This window comes from Hylobates moloch, unplaced genomic scaffold (assembly GCF_009828535.3).
Source record: "Hylobates moloch isolate HMO894 unplaced genomic scaffold, HMol_V3 SCAFFOLD_19, whole genome shotgun sequence".
Classification (NCBI taxonomy): domain Eukaryota; kingdom Metazoa; phylum Chordata; class Mammalia; order Primates; family Hylobatidae; genus Hylobates; species Hylobates moloch.
Window position 1 is genome coordinate 5,573,782 of NW_026652294.1, and position 20,846 is coordinate 5,594,627.

General features: G+C 58.2%; 1 protein-coding gene and 1 long non-coding RNA gene across 3 annotated transcripts in view; one reads left to right on the plus strand and one right to left on the minus strand.

The window, feature by feature from the left end:
* The first annotated feature begins 467 nt into the window (after positions 1–467).
* Positions 468–19,011, plus strand: ADORA2A (adenosine A2a receptor). The gene is given in 4 exon segments (XM_032139433.2): positions 468–514; positions 9,719–9,994; positions 9,996–10,321; positions 17,237–19,011. Coding segments are annotated over 3 exon segments (1,293 nt in total). The 5' UTR covers positions 468–514; positions 9,719–9,934; the 3' UTR covers positions 18,144–19,011.
* Positions 7,283–20,846, minus strand: part of LOC131381959 (uncharacterized) — a 63,924-nt gene continuing 50,360 nt past the window's right edge. For both annotated transcript variants that reach the window (XR_009211060.1, XR_009211059.1), the window contains 3 exons: positions 18,646–18,777; positions 15,328–15,404; positions 7,283–8,156 (listed from right to left, as the gene is read on the minus strand). This is a non-coding gene — a long non-coding RNA (uncharacterized LOC131381959). The remainder of the gene's footprint in view (positions 8,157–15,327; positions 15,405–18,645; positions 18,778–20,846) is intronic.

Genomic DNA, 20,846 nt, shown 5'->3' on the forward strand with positions numbered 1-20,846 from the left:
GAGAATCGCTTGAACCCGGGAGGTGGAGGTTGCAGTGAGCAGAGATCGCGCCACTGCACTCCAGCCTGGGCGACAGACCAAGAGTCCGTCTCAAAAAAAGAAAAGAGGGAGTGTGGGGGTGGGGCCCGGAGCGCTCCAAGGGGCGGGGAAGGGGACTCCCAGGCCCGAGGACTCCTGGAAGGGAGGTGGGTGTGGCGCTGAGGAAGCGGCGGGACGGATGCGAGCCCGGGAGGAGCGCGCTGGGGGGCTGCGGGCGGGGGATGTGGCGCGGTCCAGGCCCGTCGCGGCCTCGTCCTGACAGGGACACCTGCGGGGTCGTCCTTCCAGGATCACCTGCGGGCCTCGCGGGCCGATGCCTCGGGTCCCCCTCCGGCCTCGGTGTCTCCGCGCAGCGGGGCGGGGCGGGGGCAGCGCGGGTCTCAAAGCTGCCTGCAGGGGGCGCCCGTGAGCGGCGCGGCCGGAGCCGGAGACCGAGCGGCCGCCGAGACAGCGGGAGCCGGCGTGCGAGCCGCAGGTCAGCCGGGGTGCTAGGTCCGGGGTGCAGGGTCCTGGGTGCCGGGTCCTGGGTGTGGGGTGCCGGCGGTCCGGGGCTGGCGGCCTGGCGGCGTGGGGCCGTCGGGGGTGCGGGGCCGGGAGGACTGGGAGCCTGGGGTTCTGCTCCCCTCAGGGTTCCTTTCCCGCCTCCCCGAGACCAGTTCCCCGGCGCGGGGTCCGAGTCCTGCCCCGCGGTGGCCGCCGGCACGGCCTGTGAAAGGCCCAGGCACAGTCACGTCCCAGGCGCAGTTGCGGCACCGCGTGCGGGACCCTCCGAGCCATCCCAAACTGCACTGGAAGGCGCGCGGGGGTAGGCGGGGAGGGAAGGCAAGTGCGGCGGCCGGCGCGGCGCCGCAGGTAGCGGGCGGGGAGCGTCCGTCCGTCAGTCAGTCCGTCCATGCGCCGCAGACAGGCCCCGCGCGCTCGCATGAACCTTCCGGGGGCTCCTCCAGCAGGGATGGGCTGGGGGCGCAGAGGCGCTTCCTGAGGGGTGGCGGGCCGGGCCCCGGGGCGAGGGAGGTTCCCCAGGTGGAGGAGCCGGGCGGAGACCGGTTCCCCGGGAAGGTGAGGCGCGGGCAGAGGTACCCGAGCGCCCGGGACGCGCCGAGAAAGGGGGAATCAGGAACGCTGGGCCGAGCGCGGGCGCGTTCCGTGGACAGTGGTGGCGGGAACTGGGTTTGGGGAACCCAGGAGACGACGGGGGACGGGCGGGGGTGGGTGCGCGCCTCGGACTGGCCCGGGCCGTCTGCCTGGCTACCCCGAGCGGAGGTAGGAATGGCGGGAATGGTGGCGGCTCTCGAGGGATTTGGCGCAAGGCGGCCCAAGGGCTTGAGGAGGAGGCCGCGGGCCGGCAGAGCTGAGATCCCTGTGTCCCGCACTCAGACTTAGGTGCCCCGACTGTACCATGGGAGGAAGAGGGAGACCCAGGGCTGGGTCCTAGGCTGGGGGAGTGGGGCCCTGCAAAGAGGCGCAGGTATTTGTGGCCCTCGTTGGAGGGTGGGCCGCAGGTCAAGCCAGCCCTCCGTCGCCATCCTGAAGCACCTCCTCTCTTGGGCTCTGCCACACACAGGGCCCTCTGCCCTCTTGCCCGGTGCTCAGGCCGCCTCCACTCTGCTTCTGCTGCCAGCTCCCCCCGGGTTCCCCGGCGGGGCACCCTGCCGGTACTCCATGACGCGCCAGGGCTGCCCCAGGGTGCCGCAGCCCTGGGGACCATGGTGGAGGGTTCTGTGGAGCACCGCGGGCCTGGGAAGCTGTTGCGGGGTCGGGGCTTCCTCACTGGCCCTGCTTTGGCCGCTCCTGGAGGCCTTGGGTGGGGCTGGGTAGGCCGGGCCCTGTGGGCAGCACCCCCGCCCCCCCACATCCCGGCAGATCCATGGCAGGGGCGCCTCACAGGCTGGTCCACGGCCACGGTGTCAGTCCCTCCTTGTTCTGCGCTTGCTTTTTGGGGTCTCCCAGGCTCTCCCTAGTCCTAGAGTTTCTCAGGCAAATCCCAGCCACTACCCCTCCATCCGCGTCCCGTTCCCCCAGTGCCGAGCTGGCTGAGCTGTGAGCTTTCCTGCTCCTTGCCTCAGGAAGCTACGGGCAGCCCAGTCACCTCTGGCCAGAGGCGGGCCTTGGGCCAGGCTGACCTGGCTGGTCTGAGTGCTGTGCTGGGCTTCTTCCCATATCAGCCTGTGAATTACAGATCCCCAAATATGCCCTGCGTCGCGACGGAGGAGGGCAATCAATGGCAATGACTGCCTCATGGGCAACGCGATGGGCTGGAGATTTCAGTGCTCTCGTCTGGGTTCTGGTCTTGCCTCCTCGACCCACTCGCTGAGCAGGTCGCTGTCCCCGGGAATCTGATATCTCATCTGTAGAACAAGGATGATGATCTTAGCAATGCCTAATGTGGAAAGTCCTTGGCTTGGGGGCAAGTGGGGGAAGGTTTAGGGCAGACCAGAGGGCCGGTTAGGGGTGTGTGCTGGAGCTGGGGAACCTGGGAGGGAGGGTGTTAGGCTTGAGGGTCAGGGGACACCACAGGGATTGCTGTTGGCAGAGGGACATGTGAATAGTAGTTGCCCTGGGAGCCAGCATGTGGCTTGAGGGCATCACGTCCTGCAAAGTCCAGGTGAGGCCTGGGCAGTGCCTGCTGTGTGGGACCACAGCCCCTGGTGGCTCTCAGCTGTGTCCTGACACCCCAAAGAAGGTCTTAGTACCCTCTCACCGACCTCATACCCGAGCCACCTAACCCCAAATGAGCTAGAATTGCCTTCCCAACCGTGTTTGCGGGGTCTGTCTTGTCTGTTGCAGCGCAAACAGGGCCCTGAGCACGCAGGAGAGCAGAGGAAGGACAGACGGAAGATGGATGGATGGATGGATGGATGGATGGATGGATGGATGAAGGCGGGAAGCACAGGCTGAGGGGATTTAGGGCGTGTGTGGTGAGGGTGCTGCGGAGAGGAGACTGCACAGGCAGGAGCTGAGCTGGTGAAAGGGAGGGTTCTAGCTCCCAGGCGAAGGGTCTGGGCCATTGGCAGGAGGGGCTTGGTCCTAGGAGGTGTGTGGTCCACAGGTTGCAAGGAGCAGAGGAACCCAGATGGGAAAGGGAATGGAGCTGGGGTGCAGAGAGGAGCCCCCACACAACAGCCCACCTCCAGTGCAGAACCCGGGGCTATGGGTGGTGGGAAGAGGCAGTTTCATGGTGGAGAAGGAGGCCCGGGCCCCTGTAGCCTGGACTCTGTGGATCCGGCCAGGGACTAGGAAGGATCAGGTAGAGAGAGGAGCAGGAGAGCAGCTGCCCCGCGTCCCAGCACAGGGGGTGATGGGAGCCCAGGGAAGGCAGGACCCTGGCTTCGGGCCTCCGCGGCATTTTCTCTGCTAGAATCTCTCAATACCGGTCTCCCTTCACCTTCTCCTCCAAGTCTCACCCAGATGCTGCTTCTGTTAGTTGCCATGGGGATTCTCTCACTACCCTCCGCCAACACCCCGCAAGGGAGGCCTGTTCCAGGAGTCACTGGACAGGGGCTGCTGCTGCCCTTCTGTGCCTACCCCTCGGATGTGCCGCTGCAGCCCCGGTCTTTGGCATCAGCCGTCACCTGGTGGAGAGGCTGCCAGAGCTGGCCAAGCAGAGGGAGGCCGATGGTGTCACTTGGTGTCTCCTCTGGCGTCTAGACAGGAGACTTCTCCCCAGAGGCCCCGGGCTGGTATCTGTCTGCCCCTGTGTCACAGGGGGACTCGCCTCTGGTCCCTCAGTGGCCTCTGCAAACCCTGAGCCAGCCTGGGGGAGGCTGCTCAGTGGGGAAGAAGCAGTGGCCAGGCTCTGGTCACCCTGCCCTCCTGTCAGCCTCCAGGGCTGCCTTGTCACACCTGCCCAGGGACCCAACAGCCGGTCCTCACTCCTCCCATCCTCAGTGCAGCCACCCTGGGGCATTCTGAGGCCCTGTACCCAGCACTGCTCCTTCAAGCCTCCGACAGGGTCCCGCCCAGGACTACTGGGCTCTGTGTCCGCAGGGCCATCTAGAAACACTCCCTTGTCCCCCCTTCAGTGGCATAGTACCTGTTGCCCGCCATCTGAGGGAGGTGCAGGTGCCAATCCTTCACGTGACGTGACGTGGCTCACTGCAGCCTGTGTACATGTGAGCAGCTGCGTGCAGAGGGGAAGCCCTGCCTGGGCCTCAGGGACTGTGACATGGAGCAGGAGCCGCCCCCAGCCAGGCTGCTTTCAGCACAGCGTGGGCCCCCAGCACCTTTGTGCGGGATGTGGCCCCTCGGAGGAGGGCTGTCAGGTGAAGCCTCCTGTGAGGGGGTGAGTGGCCCCCAGGCGGGGAGGAGGGGGGTGCTGTGGCCTTCCTGGCCCCTAGCCTGGACACATGGGGGTGTGGGGAGCAGGAGCTAGGGCTCCCAGCACTGGCCCCGGGGCTGCGATGTGGGGGCTGCTCTGTGAGGCAGGCTCAGGGCCTTAGCCTCCAGCTGCAGGGAGCTGGGTCTTGGCCCCATCTTGCCCACATCCTGCCACCAAGAGCAGAGAGCCGCAGCCGCACCCGGGCTGTGGGGGAGGGATGCCAGGCGTCTCTCTGGGTCCCGGGCCCAGCCTGCACCCAGCGCCTGAAGTAGGGGCCACTGGGCAGCCCCGGAGGTCAGGAGGGAAGCGGAGCCCATGCTGGGTGGCTGCTTACTGCTGGGCAGTGAGGAAGGCACCTGCACTGATGAGTTTGGGAGGGGTTTGGGACTCCTGGGGCCCTGGATTCTGGGAGGTTCATGCCCAGGCCCCCCGGGCCACCCCAAAAGCCAGTCACAGTGGGGCCCACGACCTGCCGTGCCCCTGCCGAGCTCCCGCAAGCCACTTGTTGATGCTTCTCAGTCCACCCCATGCCTCTCAACTGTTTCCTCCTAGACTAGGTCTCTTCATGGCTTTTGTGTGAGAATTCCTCAGTACTAGCTTCAGATCCCCAGTCGTCTCTTCCCCCGTATGTGTGCCTGAAGCCCACCACATCCCTTATTTCAGTCCCTCTATTTTTCAGTCCCTGGATTTTGTATTATTTCTTGTTCATATCCACCTGTCCTTGTTTCATTTCTGCCAGTTGGTTCAGAAGTTCTCATTCTTGTCTACGGATGTCATTCCTTTCTTTGCCTCTTTGGAGAGTCTAAAAGTCTCTGAAATCATTATTAGATTACTGTATTACCTTCCTTTCTACTGGAATGAATTCATCTCCATATTTTTTATTGTTGCTTACCTTTCTTAGCCTTCATTTACCTCTTGCGCTTTGAAATTGATTTGCGACTCCTCTTAGCTGAGCCAATGTTGTGGAGACAGGGAGTGGCCTACAGTGCCTGAAACTGCAGGGCAGCAGCCGCCTCCCAGGAATGTCCTGGGTCCTTTCCTCCTTTGAGGTCCCCTGCCATATGCTCAGGGCCCAGATGGGGCCAGGCACAGCAGCGGGGGGCACACCTCCCCATGGCCCAGCAGTTGGGGTGCTGCCAGGCCTGGTGGAGGTACTTGGTAAACATTTGTTATGGGAAAGCAGCAGGAGGGTTCTAAGGCTGAGATTCTGGAGCCCAGGAACAGGCCAGGCATGGCTGGAGCGGGTCCGAGTCCCTGCACTGTGTCCTGCACGTTGCTCTTAGCCGTACTCCGGAGCAGATGTGCAGGGCACTGCCTAGAAGCCGGTGGGCACCTCCGTGCAGCAGGCTCTGGGGGGTATAGCCACCATCTGGGCATGTGTACAGAGGGCCTTGCTGGTGTGACATACGAGGAACCAGAAGAAGTGGGCCAGAAGATGTGTGGGTTTTGATTAAATGGAGTTTTAATTAAAGTGGCCAGGTTGGGGGAAGTGAGGAGGAAGGCAGGAAGAAGCAGCAGTTTGGAGTCTGACCGCGTGGAATCCTATAAGGTTGTTCTTTCAAGAGGCATTATGCACGTTCTGCAGCATGTGTCCCCTGTCTGTATGGGGCAGCGTCTGCCCTCTGATCTGTCCCCAACAAGGGGTAATCACAGAGAAGTATTACATTATTAATATTTAATTTCCCCTCCTGGTTAGCAACAGATGACTCAAGGATTAATTAGATGCACAGAGCCAACAGAGAGGGATAGGAAATTGCCAGATCCTGGCCCCGCCCCCTCCCCGGGGGCCTCCGACCTTCCTGTCACTCTGGGAGGCTTCTGAGGGAGGGGAGCTGGAAGCCCAGGAGGCTTCCTGCGGCTGTGTTCTCTGTGGGCACGGCCCCAGCCCTACGCCAGCTTCCAGTGCTCTTGGTGAGGCTGAGAGAGGTTGCTTCGTGCCTTTGGGCCTCAGTTTCCTCATCTGTAAAATGGGCTTCCTGGGACCAGCAAGATCACAGATGACAGTCATTTCCCAAGCTCCTAAGCAGGCTGCACAAGCTGTGTCTCAGGGTCCAGTGCAGTGCCTGGCCTCTAGGCAGGTGCCCCCTGGGACGCGTAAGGTTTGGCAGCTCAGCAGTGACTGGCATCGTGGCCAGCTGACTCTGTGTTGCTCCCCAGTTCCGGTCCACGACACATTAGTAGCTTGAAACTGGCCACAAGGGGAGAATTTACACCACATAAATCAGGCAAAGCCTGTAAGTCAGGGCGCCCCCCCCGGCCAGGAGCTGATTTGCCAGCCTACGGCTGGGTAGCTCCCAACCTTTCCCCGAGGAATGCACTCCTCTTCCCCTGTCTGCCCCAAGGGTGCCTCCGACCACCGATCTGCTTTGCTTGGGGCTGAGAAAGGCACAGCTGAGAGTGGATTCTGGCTTGGCAGGGGCCCAGGTTGCCTGTGGGTCCGGGCAAGCCTCACCCGGGTGTGCTGGCAGCAGCTGGGAGAGCCTGCAGGAGTGCTTAAGGAGGGGCTGAGGGGAGAGGACGGGCAGCGAGGTGGCCTGTGTGGACCCTGGTGGCAGGAGCCGTGGGTGTCTTTAGCCCCCTGTGAGGCCAGCCTGGGCAGAGGGGTCTGTTGCCGTCACTGAGGCTGGTGGGCAGCAGGAAGGTGGCTTCAGTATAGTCAAGAAGGTTATCGGTATCTAGTGCTGTTTAGCATGGGGACCCACAGCACAGAAGGTGGGGAGACCCTGAGAACGGGGGTACACAGGCAGGTACCCAGGGCTGCCAGGGAAGCCTTGCCAGAGGCCCTGGTCAGGCTCCTCCCAAACTGGGCATCCCGGCTGGCATGGCACCAGTCCAGCCCGAGGCGGGTTGCCAATGATGTGACCCCACCAGCAGGGCTCTGGGTGGTGGGACTGGGGAGTCCTCCCTCACTTTGGCAGACGTGTTATGTTCCACCTTGTCTGCCCCCAGCAAGGCCCTTGAATCTGGAGCGTGGTCTGGGGCTGCATCAGCCTTCTAGCCTGGGCTGGTCAGATTGGCAGAAGGCTGTGGCATCCTTCAATGCAGATGCCCTAGAGAGGGCCGTGATGGGAGGCAGGATCCCTGGGTAGAGGCGGCTCCTCAGTCGCCCACTGGGCGTCACTGGACAGTGGTCTGTTGCTGCTGCTGGTGGTGCTGGGCCTGGGAGGCCACCTTGGAGCCACAGGCCAGGCACCTGGGTGGGAGGCAGCCCGGGGCCAGCACCAGCTCCACTTGTACCTGTTGGGCAGGGGCCATCGTGAGTCAGGTGGGCCCTGGTGAGTACTGCTCAGGGAGAGAGGCCAGGAGCATCAGGGATAACTGTGTTCCTTGAGTGTGGCCAGGGATGGTGCCAGGAGAGCTGGTCTGGCGCATCCCTGCCAGCGACACGCTTTGTGAGTGGCTGCCTGGCAAGTGCTCCATGGAAAGCAGGGGCTTGGAAGGACTCAACCCTCTGCAGCTGCTGCAGGCCCTCTGTTTCTGCAGGGTTTCTGGCCTCTGCTCTCTCCTTCCTCCTCCTGCTTCTGTGTCAACGCTCCATTCTGAAGCTCCTAGTAGGGGCAAAAGGGCCTGTTGGGTGCAGGAGAACCTCCAGTCCCAGGTATGGCTGCAGCCCGTGCCAATCCTGTTCCAGCCACTTGAGGTGCAGACAGCATTGGAGTTGGAGGGAAAGTTGGGGTCTGTGTGTTTGAGCTCTGTCACATGGACAATGGGGTAGAGGGGAGCCTGGCCCTTTGAACAGGGCTCAGGACCAGGAGTGACTTCCTCTCCAGGTTGCCAGTCCTGCTCCATCCCTCATGTCCTAGAAGAGAGAGAGATGAGGTGGCTGCCCGAGTCCACGTGAAAGGCAGCCTCTGACCTCTTGTCCCCAGGCAGGTGGTGGCGGCTGGCCACACACTCATAGGGCCCCATGAGGGTTCAGGACTGGAGGGGGTAGATTTGGGGGCCTCTTAGCTCTCAGAGAGGGGCAATTTAACGGGCAGAGGTCCATTTGGACCCAGACCATTCACAGGCTTGAAGGGGACACTGGGAGTTGGGGCTGGGCTCAGGCCTGCTGGGGAACCAAGACTTCTGCTTCTGAGGGGTATCAGTAATTCCATTTTGACTCTGGGGGAGCCATTTTAAATCTGTTTATTTCCTTCTCATAGAATCATGGGTGAGAGCTGGCATGGCCCCTAGAGGTCATTTGGGGTCCAGCTGCCTCACCGTATCAATGAGGAAACTGAGGCCCAGAAAAAGCATTTTTGCCCAGAGTCCCTCAGTCCTGGTTCCGTACCTGCTTTCTGCCAGGGACCAAACTCCAGTTAGTCATTCCTGGTGTCAGCCAGGCAGAGGAGCAGGTGGGGGAGAGGGCGTGGGAGGAGGGAGGTGAGGCAGCTCCCTCCTAGTGGAAGCTCACAGTCAGCTGCAGCGCCGCCCCCGCCCTGACTGCAGCTGACTGGCAGGGGCACCTGGAGGCAGTGGGTTCAGGCGCAGTATGAGAGGGCTTACCCTCTGCGGCAGTGGGAGACAGGACCAGGCAGCTCCCCACATCCTTCTACATCTGAGCTCCAGGGGTCTCTGGCCTGTCCTTTCACAGGGCGGCTGGTGTCCCTTAGGTGGGTGCTGGTAGTTCCTGGGAGAGTTGATGGGATGGAGCAGGCCAGGGGGGCTGAGAAGCTGGCCTGGCGAGAGAAGGTGGGTGGGACTGGGAGAGCCTGGGCAGGGAGGGGCCTTTCTGGGAGGGAGTGTCATGGGGCTGGCGGAGATCCAGGACCCAGGAAACTGGCCAAGCTGCCACAAGAGGCCTGAGAGGCTGAGCATGGGGGGCCAACAGTGACAGACTTTAACAAGTTTCTGGCCCCCCCAGGAAAAAAACAGACCACATCTGATCCTTGGCCCTGAGTCCAGAGTGGGAGGCACCGTGACAACAATGCGCAGAGCAGGGAATGCAGGGAGCCATGGATAGTGCTGGGGTGAGCTGGAGTCCTGGCAGGGGCCCAGCCAGGGCAGTACTCGTTCTGCAGAGCCTGGGAGAAGGGGCTGCCTCCTTGGGAGGGGTTTGTGTGAGAGTCTTAGCGGGAATTCTATTGGACCAGGGGAACCAGCCTTGCTCAGTGACTTCTCTGGGTGTCCTCCTCTAAAGTGAGGGTCAAATTCCCACCTTTCTTGCCTCCTGGCTATGACCACAGCAGACCAGGCAGGGCATGGGGCTAGGTGGGGTCAGGGGCCATCCTCAGGCTGACACCTGGCCTGTGGGTAGGGTGGGATCTGAAGCTATAGAGTCTTCAGGAGGCCAAGGTGGGTGTGGGGCAAGGGGTGGCACTTTCCGCAGGGCTCACCCTCTGCAGATGGTTCAGCTTCTCATCGGCTGTCCCTTTGCAGGTGCCTCAGGAACCCTGAAGCTGGGCTGAGCCATGATGCTGCTGCCAGAACCCCTGGAGAGGGCCTGGTTTCAGGAGACTCAGAGTCCTCTGTGAAAAATCCCTTGGAGAGCGCCCTAGCAGGGCTGCACTTGGCTCCTGTGAGGAAGGGGCTCAGGGGCCTGGGCCCCTCCGCCTGGGCCGGGCTGGGAGCCAGGCGGGCGGCTGGGCTGCAGCGATGGACCGTGAGCCGGCCCAGCCCGCGTCCGTGCTGAGCCTGCCTGTCTGTGGCCGTGCCCATCATGGGCTCCTCAGTGTACATCACGGTGGAGCTGGCCATTGCTGTGCTGGCCATCCTGGGCAATGTGCTGGTGTGCTGGGCCGTGTGGCTCAACAGCAACCTGCAGAACGTCACCAACTACTTTGTGGTGTCACTGGCGGCGGCCGACATCGCGGTGGGTGTGCTCGCCATCCCCTTTGCCATCACCATCAGCACCGGGTTCTGCGCTGCCTGCCACGGCTGCCTCTTCATTGCCTGCTTCGTCCTGGTCCTCACGCAGAGCTCCATCTTCAGTCTCCTGGCCATCGCCATTGACCGCTACATCGCCATCCGCATCCCGCTCCGGTGAGCAGGGCCAGGGTTACATTTGTGCAAAGGCTGTTGGTGCCCAGGCTTTGGTCTGTGCCCGGAGCCAGGGTGAGCCTGGGCTGCAGTGTCAGCATGGTGAGCTGGCGATGGGGCCCCAGGCTCAGCAGGGGCTCCCCAGGGCCAGCACGTGGCCAGCAGTCATGCCGAACTGACTGATCCCTATGGGCGCAGGGCAGCCTGGCCCTCCCAGGCGGCCTGGGTTCCCCTAGGCTGCCTGAGGCCAACTGTGCTCTGGTTTTTGGCAGATGAGTGTGGCCAGGGTCTGGCATTGGGCTTAGCAGGGAGCTCTGGTCCCAGTGACCCACGTGCTGCCAGCGGGTGTGTCTGGGCCATTCCTCACACACGAGCAAAACCCCCCGCATGATGCTGGGGTGGAGCGGGGAGCCAGGGGAAACCATAGGACCTCAGAGCTAGGAGCTGCCCGCCACCTGCCTTCCCCCAGCTCCTCTGGGCCAGCCTTGCAGTGTGCACGTTCGGAAAATGACCCAGAGAGAGGAAGTGACTTGGCTGAATGCCACAGTGAGTCACTTGGACCTATATGCAAATTCTGTTGCTCAAGTCACCAAGGACTCATCGTCTTAGAGGCAGCCAGTGTGCTCAGGGGCTGGCTATTGGAGGGGATTTTTATGGTGAATCTTTTGTGAAGTGACTTCAGCCAAGTATTGTGTAAACGAAGATTTTCCCAGAGGCTGAATTACTCGGCATGGATTCCACCTACCCAGGCCATAGATGAGGCTGGAAAGTGCATCCCTCCCTTGGGGACCTCAGAGGCCTTCTGCCCCACCTCCTGGCCCTTCTGCCACAGAGCTGGGTTCCACAGCCTGGGTGTTTGTGGGCCCTGAGGCCATGCATGAGGCTTGAGGTGGTGCCTCTTGAGAGTCAGGGAGCAGAGTGTGCCATCTCTGCGGTGAATGATCTGAAACTGGTGGGTGCCTACCTAAAGAGGAAGCCACAGCAGCCCCACTCAGGTTGAAGGTGCCACAGCAGCCCCACTCAGGTTGAGGGTGCCCCAGCAGGAAGGAGGACCCAGCTAGATGAGCAAATGGAAATTTAGAGTGTCAAACCCAAGGGGCCCTTAGAGGTCATTTCCTCTCATCTTCGGGATGGAAAATGAGCCTCAGAGAAGACAGCCAGCTGTTTCTGGGCCACATAACGAGTTGGTAGTGGAGCTGGGGCTAGGCCCGGAAAAAAATGTGGCCTGATCCCCACTGTGACTTCAGTCACTGGGGAGCGGTCATGAGCAGCCTGTCTCGCAGAGCCTGCACCAGGTGGCCGTCCCTGTCACCTGGGCTCTAAGTGGGAGCAGGAGCTGCACTGGGCTGCTCCAGGGAAGGGGAGGAGTCTGGACCTCACACTGCCCTGTCAGATGCTCTCTATCCCAGGAGAGTCTAGAACCCTCGGCAAAGGAGAAGGGGACCCTGGCCAGCCCCGAGAGGGGTGGAATTAGGGGCTGTCGGACTCCAAGTGCAGTCTCTGGGGAGCCTCCATCCATTGCTCTGCGACGGGCAGAGCAGAGTTTAGGTTCGTCCAGTGGCAGCTCAGAACACGGAGGCCCAGGAGGGGCCCTGTCTGCAAGTGCCCAGGTGGGACAGAGAACAAAGGACTGGAGGGGACTTCAGGGAACCAAGCTGAGTCTGCACACCGATGGGATGCTCCGTGGGGAAGCAGAGGCCAAGCTCTCACTTTTTTCTCTGATTCAAAGGGCATGATCAGGGCTGCTGTTCTCAATTTAAAGGAGCTCGACTTTTTTTCTCTTTTGTTTCTTCCTTTCCTTCTCTGTTTTCTGAGAGTTGAGAGAATGACTCCCTATGTAGTAGGACAGGATGTGCTGTGTGGCTGTGGAAAGTTAGCTGCCTCTCTCTGGGCCCATTTCCTCATCCATCAAATAGGATAAGTCTCTCTGCCCCTCTGAGCTCACAAAGGTGTTCTGAAGGTCCAGTGAGTAGATGGGGTGACAGGGACCCTAAAGAGGGTTGGAGGCGTGGGGAGGGTGGGGATTCAGATCTTTGGGTTCAGAGCCATGGACCTGCCCCCTATCCTCTACCCATCTCATCCCAACTTTCTTGGAGCTGGACCTTAGTTCCACCCAGACCTTGAGCCATTTGACTCTGCTCCATGAGGCTCTGCAAGGCTTAGGCTGGTCTCTGCTGCAGGGGGCCCTGGAGAGGATGACGACGATGATGTTCATCCTCCCTTGAGGGCAGAGGGCTTTGCAGTTGCCAAAGGGTGTCAGCTCAGCATCTCCTGTCATCCTCTTGGCCTGCACTGTGGCCAGGCGGATGTTCTGACCCTCCTGTTACTCACAAACTTATGGGGAGGCCAGAGTAGGGAAGGACATTCGAGTGTCTCCTGATGTGGATGGACTCCAGGGCCCTTCAGGCTGTTCTTGGCCCGCAGGTCCCTTTGCTTTCCTGTTCCTCAAGGCCCCTGGGCCTCTGGGCATGTGGAGGTGTCCATGTGGGTTCCCGAGAGCAAGCAGGGTGTGAAGGGAACTTGGAGACACTCCTGGCCGGCGCTGGAGTCGCAGCCTGCCTCAGGATCCTCCCTCCTCCTTTCTCAGCTGGGAATCCAGCCTCCTCTACATGTGGTTTCCTACTCCACTCAGAAAGGTCCATTCGGCTAGCCCTGGGTCTAGCCTCAGGCCTGCCCCACTCTCCATTAACTTTTTTTTTAAAAAAAGAATTCAGTTTTGGAGAAATCTGTTATTTTCCAAGTTCAGGGAACCTGTTGGGCTAGCACAGGGCCTAGTCGAGGAACTCTGTGAGAAAGACTTCAGGCCAGAGGCAGAGATGTAGCTCTCTGTGTCCCCAGAGGATAGGGAATTCAGGGCGAGAGACACGGGTTTCTTTTCCCAGTTCCCAGGGGATTTTTGCCTCACTGTCCCCTGGCTCTCACAGCAGCCCTTGGTGGATGTTCTCGCTGGTTTGAGGAACAGGCCAAGGTGCAGGTGGCAGCTGGTGGTGAGGCCCGAAGTCCTAACACTTCTAAGAGGGCAGGATTGGGAGAGAGGGCTCCCTGGAGGAGGTGTCACCCAGTGGGTCTTGCAGGACGGGCAGGCAGGGTCTCACTGGCATGAGTGTGGGGGCAGGCGTGTCAGGAGGGGGGCAAAGCCTGGGACAAGACCCTGAGGAAGGAATCAGCATGTGAGCACTGGGTAGGGAAGGGTGGCCTGGCTGCCAAGTGACAGAGAGAGATGAACAGAGTGGGCAGGAAAGGTGGAGGCCAAGTCAGGCCTGTTCATACCAGGGGAAGGAATGGAGGTTTCCCCTGTGGGTCCATGGCTCTTCAGTTCTTGGATCAATGACTCCTTTGGACAACTTTGGAAAGCTCCACCTACTCCTCAGGTTGGGATATGTGCACATAAAGCCCCACCTGGAATCATGGGGCATATTCTTGGACCATAGGATGAGCCCCCAATGTGAGTAATGGAGATCCCCAGAAAGGGGCAGCCTGCAAGCTGGGGGACACAGGGCTGCAGAGGGCACCTCTACAAAGGGTGGGCAGCAGCTCTGGGACCCACATTCTCTGACATGCCTGGGCACCCCAGAGTGGCGGTATGTCCTGCTAGACAGCCTTGGCATCCCTTCCAGCTGGATGGTCAATGTTTGGGGTCTAGGAGGGCAAGATGTGAGTGTGTTAGTCACAGATGCAACCCAGGGTACGCTGCTGGGCCTGGCTGAGGCTCAGCTGTGATTCCATTTGGGCCCTGATGCTGTCCCCACCCCGTGGGCACCAGGGTCCAGGGCTCTCAGCCTACGGGGATTTCTTTTGAATAAACTTAGTCTATTTGTGGTTTTTAAAAAAAAAAAAAAAATGAGTAATGTTTTGCCCACGCTAAAACATTAAAAAGGAACAAAAGAGTATAGTATAGTAGAAAGTTGTCCTCCATACCCCCGTCCCCCACCCCCAGTTCCCTGCCTGCAAGGCCATGTTAAGAATCCTTCCAGAGATATTCTTTGCATATATAAGCAAGTGCTATTAATGTATGTTTTGTTTCTGTCCCCACATGGGGCTTTCTTTGCAGAGTGCAGTGGAAGACTCCTCTTGTGGGTTCCCTTTTCTGTACAAGTAAACAATTGGACAGACTAGGGATTTCCATACTGTGTTCCCAGAAGCCTTCGGGTTGGCTCTGGTGTCCCCACCAATTCACTGATTCAATAAACATTTAATAAGCCCGTTCCCTTCCCTAGCAGCTTCACCTCTGTGACTGCCTGGGAATGTGGGCGACAAGGTTTGCTGCTTAGAAGTTTGAAAACCAGCAAAGCAGGTGGCCCAGGGCCCAGGCAGCTCTGCAACACCCCTGTGGCTGCTTGGCTCTGCTCTGTTGCCTCAAATGACAGGAAACTCACTATTGCCTGAGGCAGCCCATCTCTCCTGTGAACAGCTCAGCTGAAAAACTCTTACCTACCCTGAGTTACAATCTGCCTCCCTATAATTTCCACCCACTGATTCTCCATTCTGCCCTTAGAGGGCAGAGTGCTGACAGGTCCAGGACTTGGTCCCATTTTACAAATGAAGAAACTGAGGCTCAGAGAGACAAAGTTTTAAAACATTCCTGTTTACAGGGCTGGAACCCAGGAAGGGATATGCGTTTCTCAGGAATAATGTCAAAATTAATATAACTTCCCAGTCAATGAGGACTATATAAATTACTATTTGCAAAGCACTAAGAACAGTGTCTGGCACAGAGTCAGTGCTATGTAATGTAGACACTGACACTCTCTCAGTGTCAGAGAGAGAGAGATTTTATGTTTGCGAGAGAGAGCCTGAGATTTTATGTTTGCGAGTCCCACAGGAGGCAGGGCAGTGCCAGCTCCCTGTTGCTTGGAAGCAATGGGCAAGTCTATGACCCTCCTGTTGAGGCCCTGTTACAGGTAACCAAGCCCCCACGGAATGGAGCTGAGGAGCTCCTGAGAATGGGCTTGTCTGGTTACTGTTTGGATTCAGAACTGACCTAAGAGATTCAGAACAGACAGACTCACCTTGGCCTGAGTTGCCTCTGGGCTCTTGGAATGTCCACAGCCAGTCCATTCCTCTCCTTGGGCCTCAATTTACCCACCTGTAAAACAAGAGGATTGGACCACATAAGAGATCAGAAGCCACCAGGGTTTCTCTTTTTCTCTTTTATTTGAATTAGTTGACAAAATTTAAATCTTGGGAGATTTTACCCAGAAAATCATCTCCCCAGCCCCACCTGAGATCTGGTAACAGCAGGCGTGCATTTTGCATGGCAGTGAAGACCAGGTAAACGCCCCACCAGCTGCCTCCTGTGTGTGCTACCTGTAGGCACCTGTTTGCTACCCGTGAATGAGATGGTTTCTGTGGATGTTCCCAGCTCTGGAGTTAAGTAGAGCACATCTTTACTTGCACCTTCTTTTTTTTTTTTTTTTTTGGAGACTGAGTCTTGCTCTGTCTCCCAGGCTGGAGTGCAGTGGCGCGATCTCAGCTCACTGCAAGCTCTGCCTCCCGGGTTCATGCCATTCTCCTGCCTCAGCCTCCCAAGTAGCTGGGACTACAGGCCCCCGCCACCACGGCTGGCTAATTTTTTGTATTTTTAGTAGAGACGAGGGTTCTCGATCTCCTGACCTCGTGATCCGCCCGCCTCGGCCTCCCAAAGTGCTGGGATTACAGGTGTGAGCCACCGCGCCCGGCCTCCTTGCACCTTCTGAGTGTCCCTGTCTCAGAGCTGGCAATGCAGAGATGGATGTAGGAAAGCCCTGCCCCCGAGGGGCCCAGATGGGGTGGGGATCTGCTGCACTTCGGTAGGAAACTTCTCTGAGACTTCTATCCTGGACTTGAAGGATGGGTAGGGTTTCTGCCAGGTAGAGGGGAGTGTAGTCTGGTCTTGCCAGAATCAAAACTGTTAAACAGAAGTCATCCCTCAGTGATCATCAAGGTTGCCTTCCCAAATGAGGGAGACTATTTTTTTTTTATTGTCCATTCTTTCATGAAATCTAGGCCACCTTTCCTACAGGGCTGAAGTCTGCTTCCTGGCTGGCAGATCCAGCCATTTCCCGAGTATGAGACTGGGAATCGGTAGGCTTGGATTTCTGTCTGGCTCTCACTCAGGAAGACTGAGTGATTTCAGGCAGATTACTGTCCCCCTGGACCTCAGTATTTCCTTGCACATGTTAAGATGGCCATGTAAATGTTAACACGTAATTCTGTCATTTCTCTCCAGAGGGCTGTGAGTGGGTTTGGAGGGGAGAAATGGCATCTCCTTTGGCCTGGGACCTCCTCCCTTCTTTTACCCCCCATGCTGCCTCTCCTCAAGGGCTTCTGGAGACCCCAAGTCAAATGGCAAATGGGGAAGAGAAGACAGGGTATGGAGTATAAGAGGCCTAGATCCCCTACAGGTCTGATCTGGCTGGCGCTGCCCCTAGCCAGTGAGGCCACCCTCCAGACCCCTTCCCACTCTCTAAAGGGAAGCCTGTTGTAGCCTTAACCAAGATCAACCAACATGGAGGTGACTAATCTTGGTTAAGGCTGCGACCAACATGGAAGTAATTGATCTTGGTTAAGGCTATGACGTGCCTCCCTTTAGAGAAAAATCATGTTTTCCCCCTCAAAAAATCGTGTGTTAATTCCCTCCAACCAAACCAAGTCCCAGGACAACTCCAAAAACTACTCAATGACCATCTGGGCATTTGTACATGGGTTTCTATTTCTTGGATGCCTGCTCTCCTGTTACCTCCCAGCAGCCTGTGAAAAAGGCAAGGCATATTACTTCCACTTAACGGAAGAGGATGCTGGGGCGAGGTGGCGGGAAATGACTGGTCCAAGACCTTATAGTCAGGAAATGGGGAAGAGGGTGCTGCTCTGGGGTTCTGAACTCTTGGCCCTGCTTAACCCTGGTTTCTCAGATCTCTGATGCTGGTCTCTTCTCCCCAGGTACAATGGCTTGGTGACTGGCACGAGGGCTAAGGGCATCATTGCCATCTGCTGGGTGCTGTCGTTTGCCATCGGCCTGACTCCCATGCTGGGTTGGAACAACTGCGGTCAGCCAAAGGAGGGCAAGAACCACTCCCAGGGCTGCGGGGAGGGCCAGGTGGCCTGTCTCTTTGAGGATGTGGTCCCCATGAACTACATGGTGTACTTCAACTTCTTTGCCTGTGTGCTGGTGCCCCTGCTGCTCATGCTGGGTGTCTATCTGCGGATCTTCCTGGCGGCACGACGACAGCTGAAGCAGATGGAGAGCCAGCCTCTGCCGGGGGAGCGGGCACGGTCCACACTGCAGAAGGAGGTCCATGCTGCCAAGTCACTGGCCATCATTGTGGGGCTCTTTGCCCTCTGCTGGCTGCCCCTACACATCATCAACTGCTTCACTTTCTTCTGCCCCGACTGCAACCACGCCCCTCTCTGGCTCATGTACCTGGCCATCGTCCTCTCCCACACCAATTCGGTTGTGAATCCCTTCATCTACGCCTACCGTATCCGCGAGTTCCGCCAGACCTTCCGCAAGATCATTCGCAGCCACGTCCTGAGGCAGCAAGAACCTTTCAAGGCAGCTGGCACCAGTGCCCGGGTCTTGGCAGCTCATGGCAGTGACGGAGAGCAGGTCAGCCTCCGTCTCAACGGCCACCCGCCGGGAGTGTGGGCCAACGGCAGTGCTCCCCACCCTGAGCGGAGGCCCAATGGCTACGCCCTGGGGCTGGTGAGTGGAGGGAGTGCCCAAGAGTCCCAGGGGAACACGGGCCTCCCAGACGTGGAGCTCCTTAGCTATGAGCTCAAGGGAGTGTGCCCAGAGCCCCCTGGCCTAGACGACCCCCTGGCCCAGGATGGAGCAGGAGTGTCCTGATGATCCAAGGAGTTTGCCCCTTCCTAAGAGAAGGAAATCTTTATCTTTCTGGTTGGCTTGACCAGTCATGTTGGGAGAAGAGAGAGAGTACCAGGAGACCCTGAGGGCAGCCGGTTCCTACTTTGGACTGAGAGGAGGGAGCCCCAGGCTGGAGCAGCATGAGGCCCAGCAAGAAGGGCTTGGGTTCTGAGGAAGCAGACGTTTCATGCTGTGAGGCTTTGCACCAGGTGAGGGCCACAGCACCAGCAGCATCTTTGCTGGGCAGGGCCCAGCCCTCCACTGCAGAAGCATCTGGAAGCACCACCTTGTCTCCACAGAGCAGCTTGGGCACAGCAGAGTGGCCTGGCCCTGAGACTGGGGAGTGGCTCCAACAGCCTTCTGCCACCCACACACCACTCTCCCTAGACTCTCCTAGGGTTCAGGAGCTGCTGGGCCCAGAGGTGACATTTGACTTTTTTCCAGGAAAAATGTAAGTGTGAGGAAACCCTTTTTATTTTATTACCTTTCACTCTCTGGCTGCTGGGTCTGCCATCGGTCCTGCTGCTAACCTGGCACCAGAGCCTCTGCCCAGGGAGCCTCAGGCAGTCCTTCCCCGCTGTCACAGCTGCCATCCACTTCTTAGTCCCAGGGCCATCTGTTGGAGTGACAAAGCTGGGATCAAGGACAGGGAGTTGTAACAGAGCAGTGCCAGAGCATGGGCCCAGGTCCCAGGGGAGAGGTTGGGGCTGGCAGGCCACTGGCATGTGCTGAGTAGTGCAGAGCTACCCGGTGAGAGGCCTTGTCTAACTGCCTTTCCTTCTAAAGGGAATGTTTTTTTCTGAGATAAAATAAAAATGAGCCACATCGTGTTTTAAGCTTGTCCAAATGAGAATGGTGTCTGAGTTCGTTTCCTACTCCATAGCTAGGCCTGTGCACACATACAGGCATGTGTTGTGTATGAGAGAGTGTGTGCGTATGTGCAGACACCCTGCCTGCCCCGGGGGCCCTCCCCAGGGTCCTGTCCTCGAGGGGACAGGCTGCCTGGCTGTACTACAATCCAACCTGCATTTCTATGAGGGCCCACAGGGGCTGTGGGAGAAGGGGCTTTCCCCAGCAACTCCCCCCATCCTTATCTTCCTACATCTTTAAGGGAAGATCTCTTTGTATGTTACCTTCTCAGAACTGTGACCTGCCACCCCTGCCCTACTCCACCCTTTAGCAGAGGTCACAGAGGTATCTGCAAACAGATCTGGGCAGGGGCTACACTGCCTTCCCCTAGAATCCCCCTCCTTCTATTCTTAACAAAAGAAACCTAGAAGGAAGGGGTGTTTTTGCTCTGACCCCGGCCTTAGGGGCCTCCTGCCTGAGGAGGTGGTGCCATCTTTCTGTGATGGCAAAGTTTGAGGCCTGGAAGGCAGTTAGCAACCTGCCCCTGCCTGAGGTTGGCGGAGAGCTGATTGTCCCAGTTTGGTCTCACTCACTCTGGGACTCCCGGAAGGAGTGTAAGAATGTCAAGGGTAATCCTCACACAGCCCTGTGAGCCCTGTTTTACAGATGATTAACAAGCCCAGGGAGGTTATATGATTGCTGCAGGTCACAGAGCTAGTAAGTGGCAGAAGTGAACTTAAAACTCAGGTCTGCCTGTAAAATCCATGTTCATTTTTTTCATTAACTTATGATGAGCTATTTGAACCAAACCAAAAAGTATAAAACAACATCATGTCCTCAGCACTCTGCTTAAGAACTGAAACATTACAAAGTTGCATCTGACGCCTGCCCATCATGACCCTGCCTCCTAGGCCTGGAAACAACCACTTTCCTGAATTTCATTTCTTTCCATTGCACTTCTTCTTCTTTTTTTTTTTTTTCTTTGAGACGGGGTCTCTCTCTGTTGCCCAGGCTGGAGTGCAGTGCAGTGGCATGATCTTGGCTCACTGCAACCTCCGCCTCCCAGGTTCAAGAGAATCTCCTGCCTCAGCCTCCCGAGTAGCTGGGACTACAGGCATGTGCCACCATGCCTGGCTAATTTTTTGTGTGTTTTTAGTAGAGATGGGGTTTCACCATGTTGGCCAGGCTGGTCTCAAACTCCTGACCTCATGATCCGCCTGCCCCGGCCTCCCAAAGTGCTGGGATTACAGGCATGAGCCACCGCGCCCGGCCCTTTCCATTGCACTTCTTTACACTTTTAGTATATGGATGCCTGCAAAACTATCCCAAAACCAACACAGGATTGTTTTAGCTATTTCACTGTTATATCTTCAGAGGTCTTCTAGACTGGCTGCACAGGAGAAATACCTAGGAAGCTTCAGTCAGCACCAAAGCCTCAGTCCCCTGCCCCAGAGACACTGGATTAATTGGCCAGGGTAGATCAAGTAATTCCCCAGGGGGTTCTTATGGACAGCCAGGACAACCTATAAGGAGCCACTGATACAAATGCACTGAGTCCACCCCCTGTCCACACCAGCTTCCTCCCTCCTAGGATCTGCACTGGCTGTGGGCTGAGGGTGGAACAGTGGCTGGGGTGTGCCTGAGAAGACCAAGAGCACAGAAGCTGCCAGTCCTCATGAGCAACTGGTGGGAAGAGGCCAGAAGGAGAACTCCAAAGGTAGGGAAGAATGAAACCCCATCTCTCCAGCCTTTTCTGAGACCTTGGGAACCAGGCTTTGAGTACTGAGCTAGATGGGTGTAGGCTTTGGGGCTGGGAGAACAGGGCCGGGGGCTCAG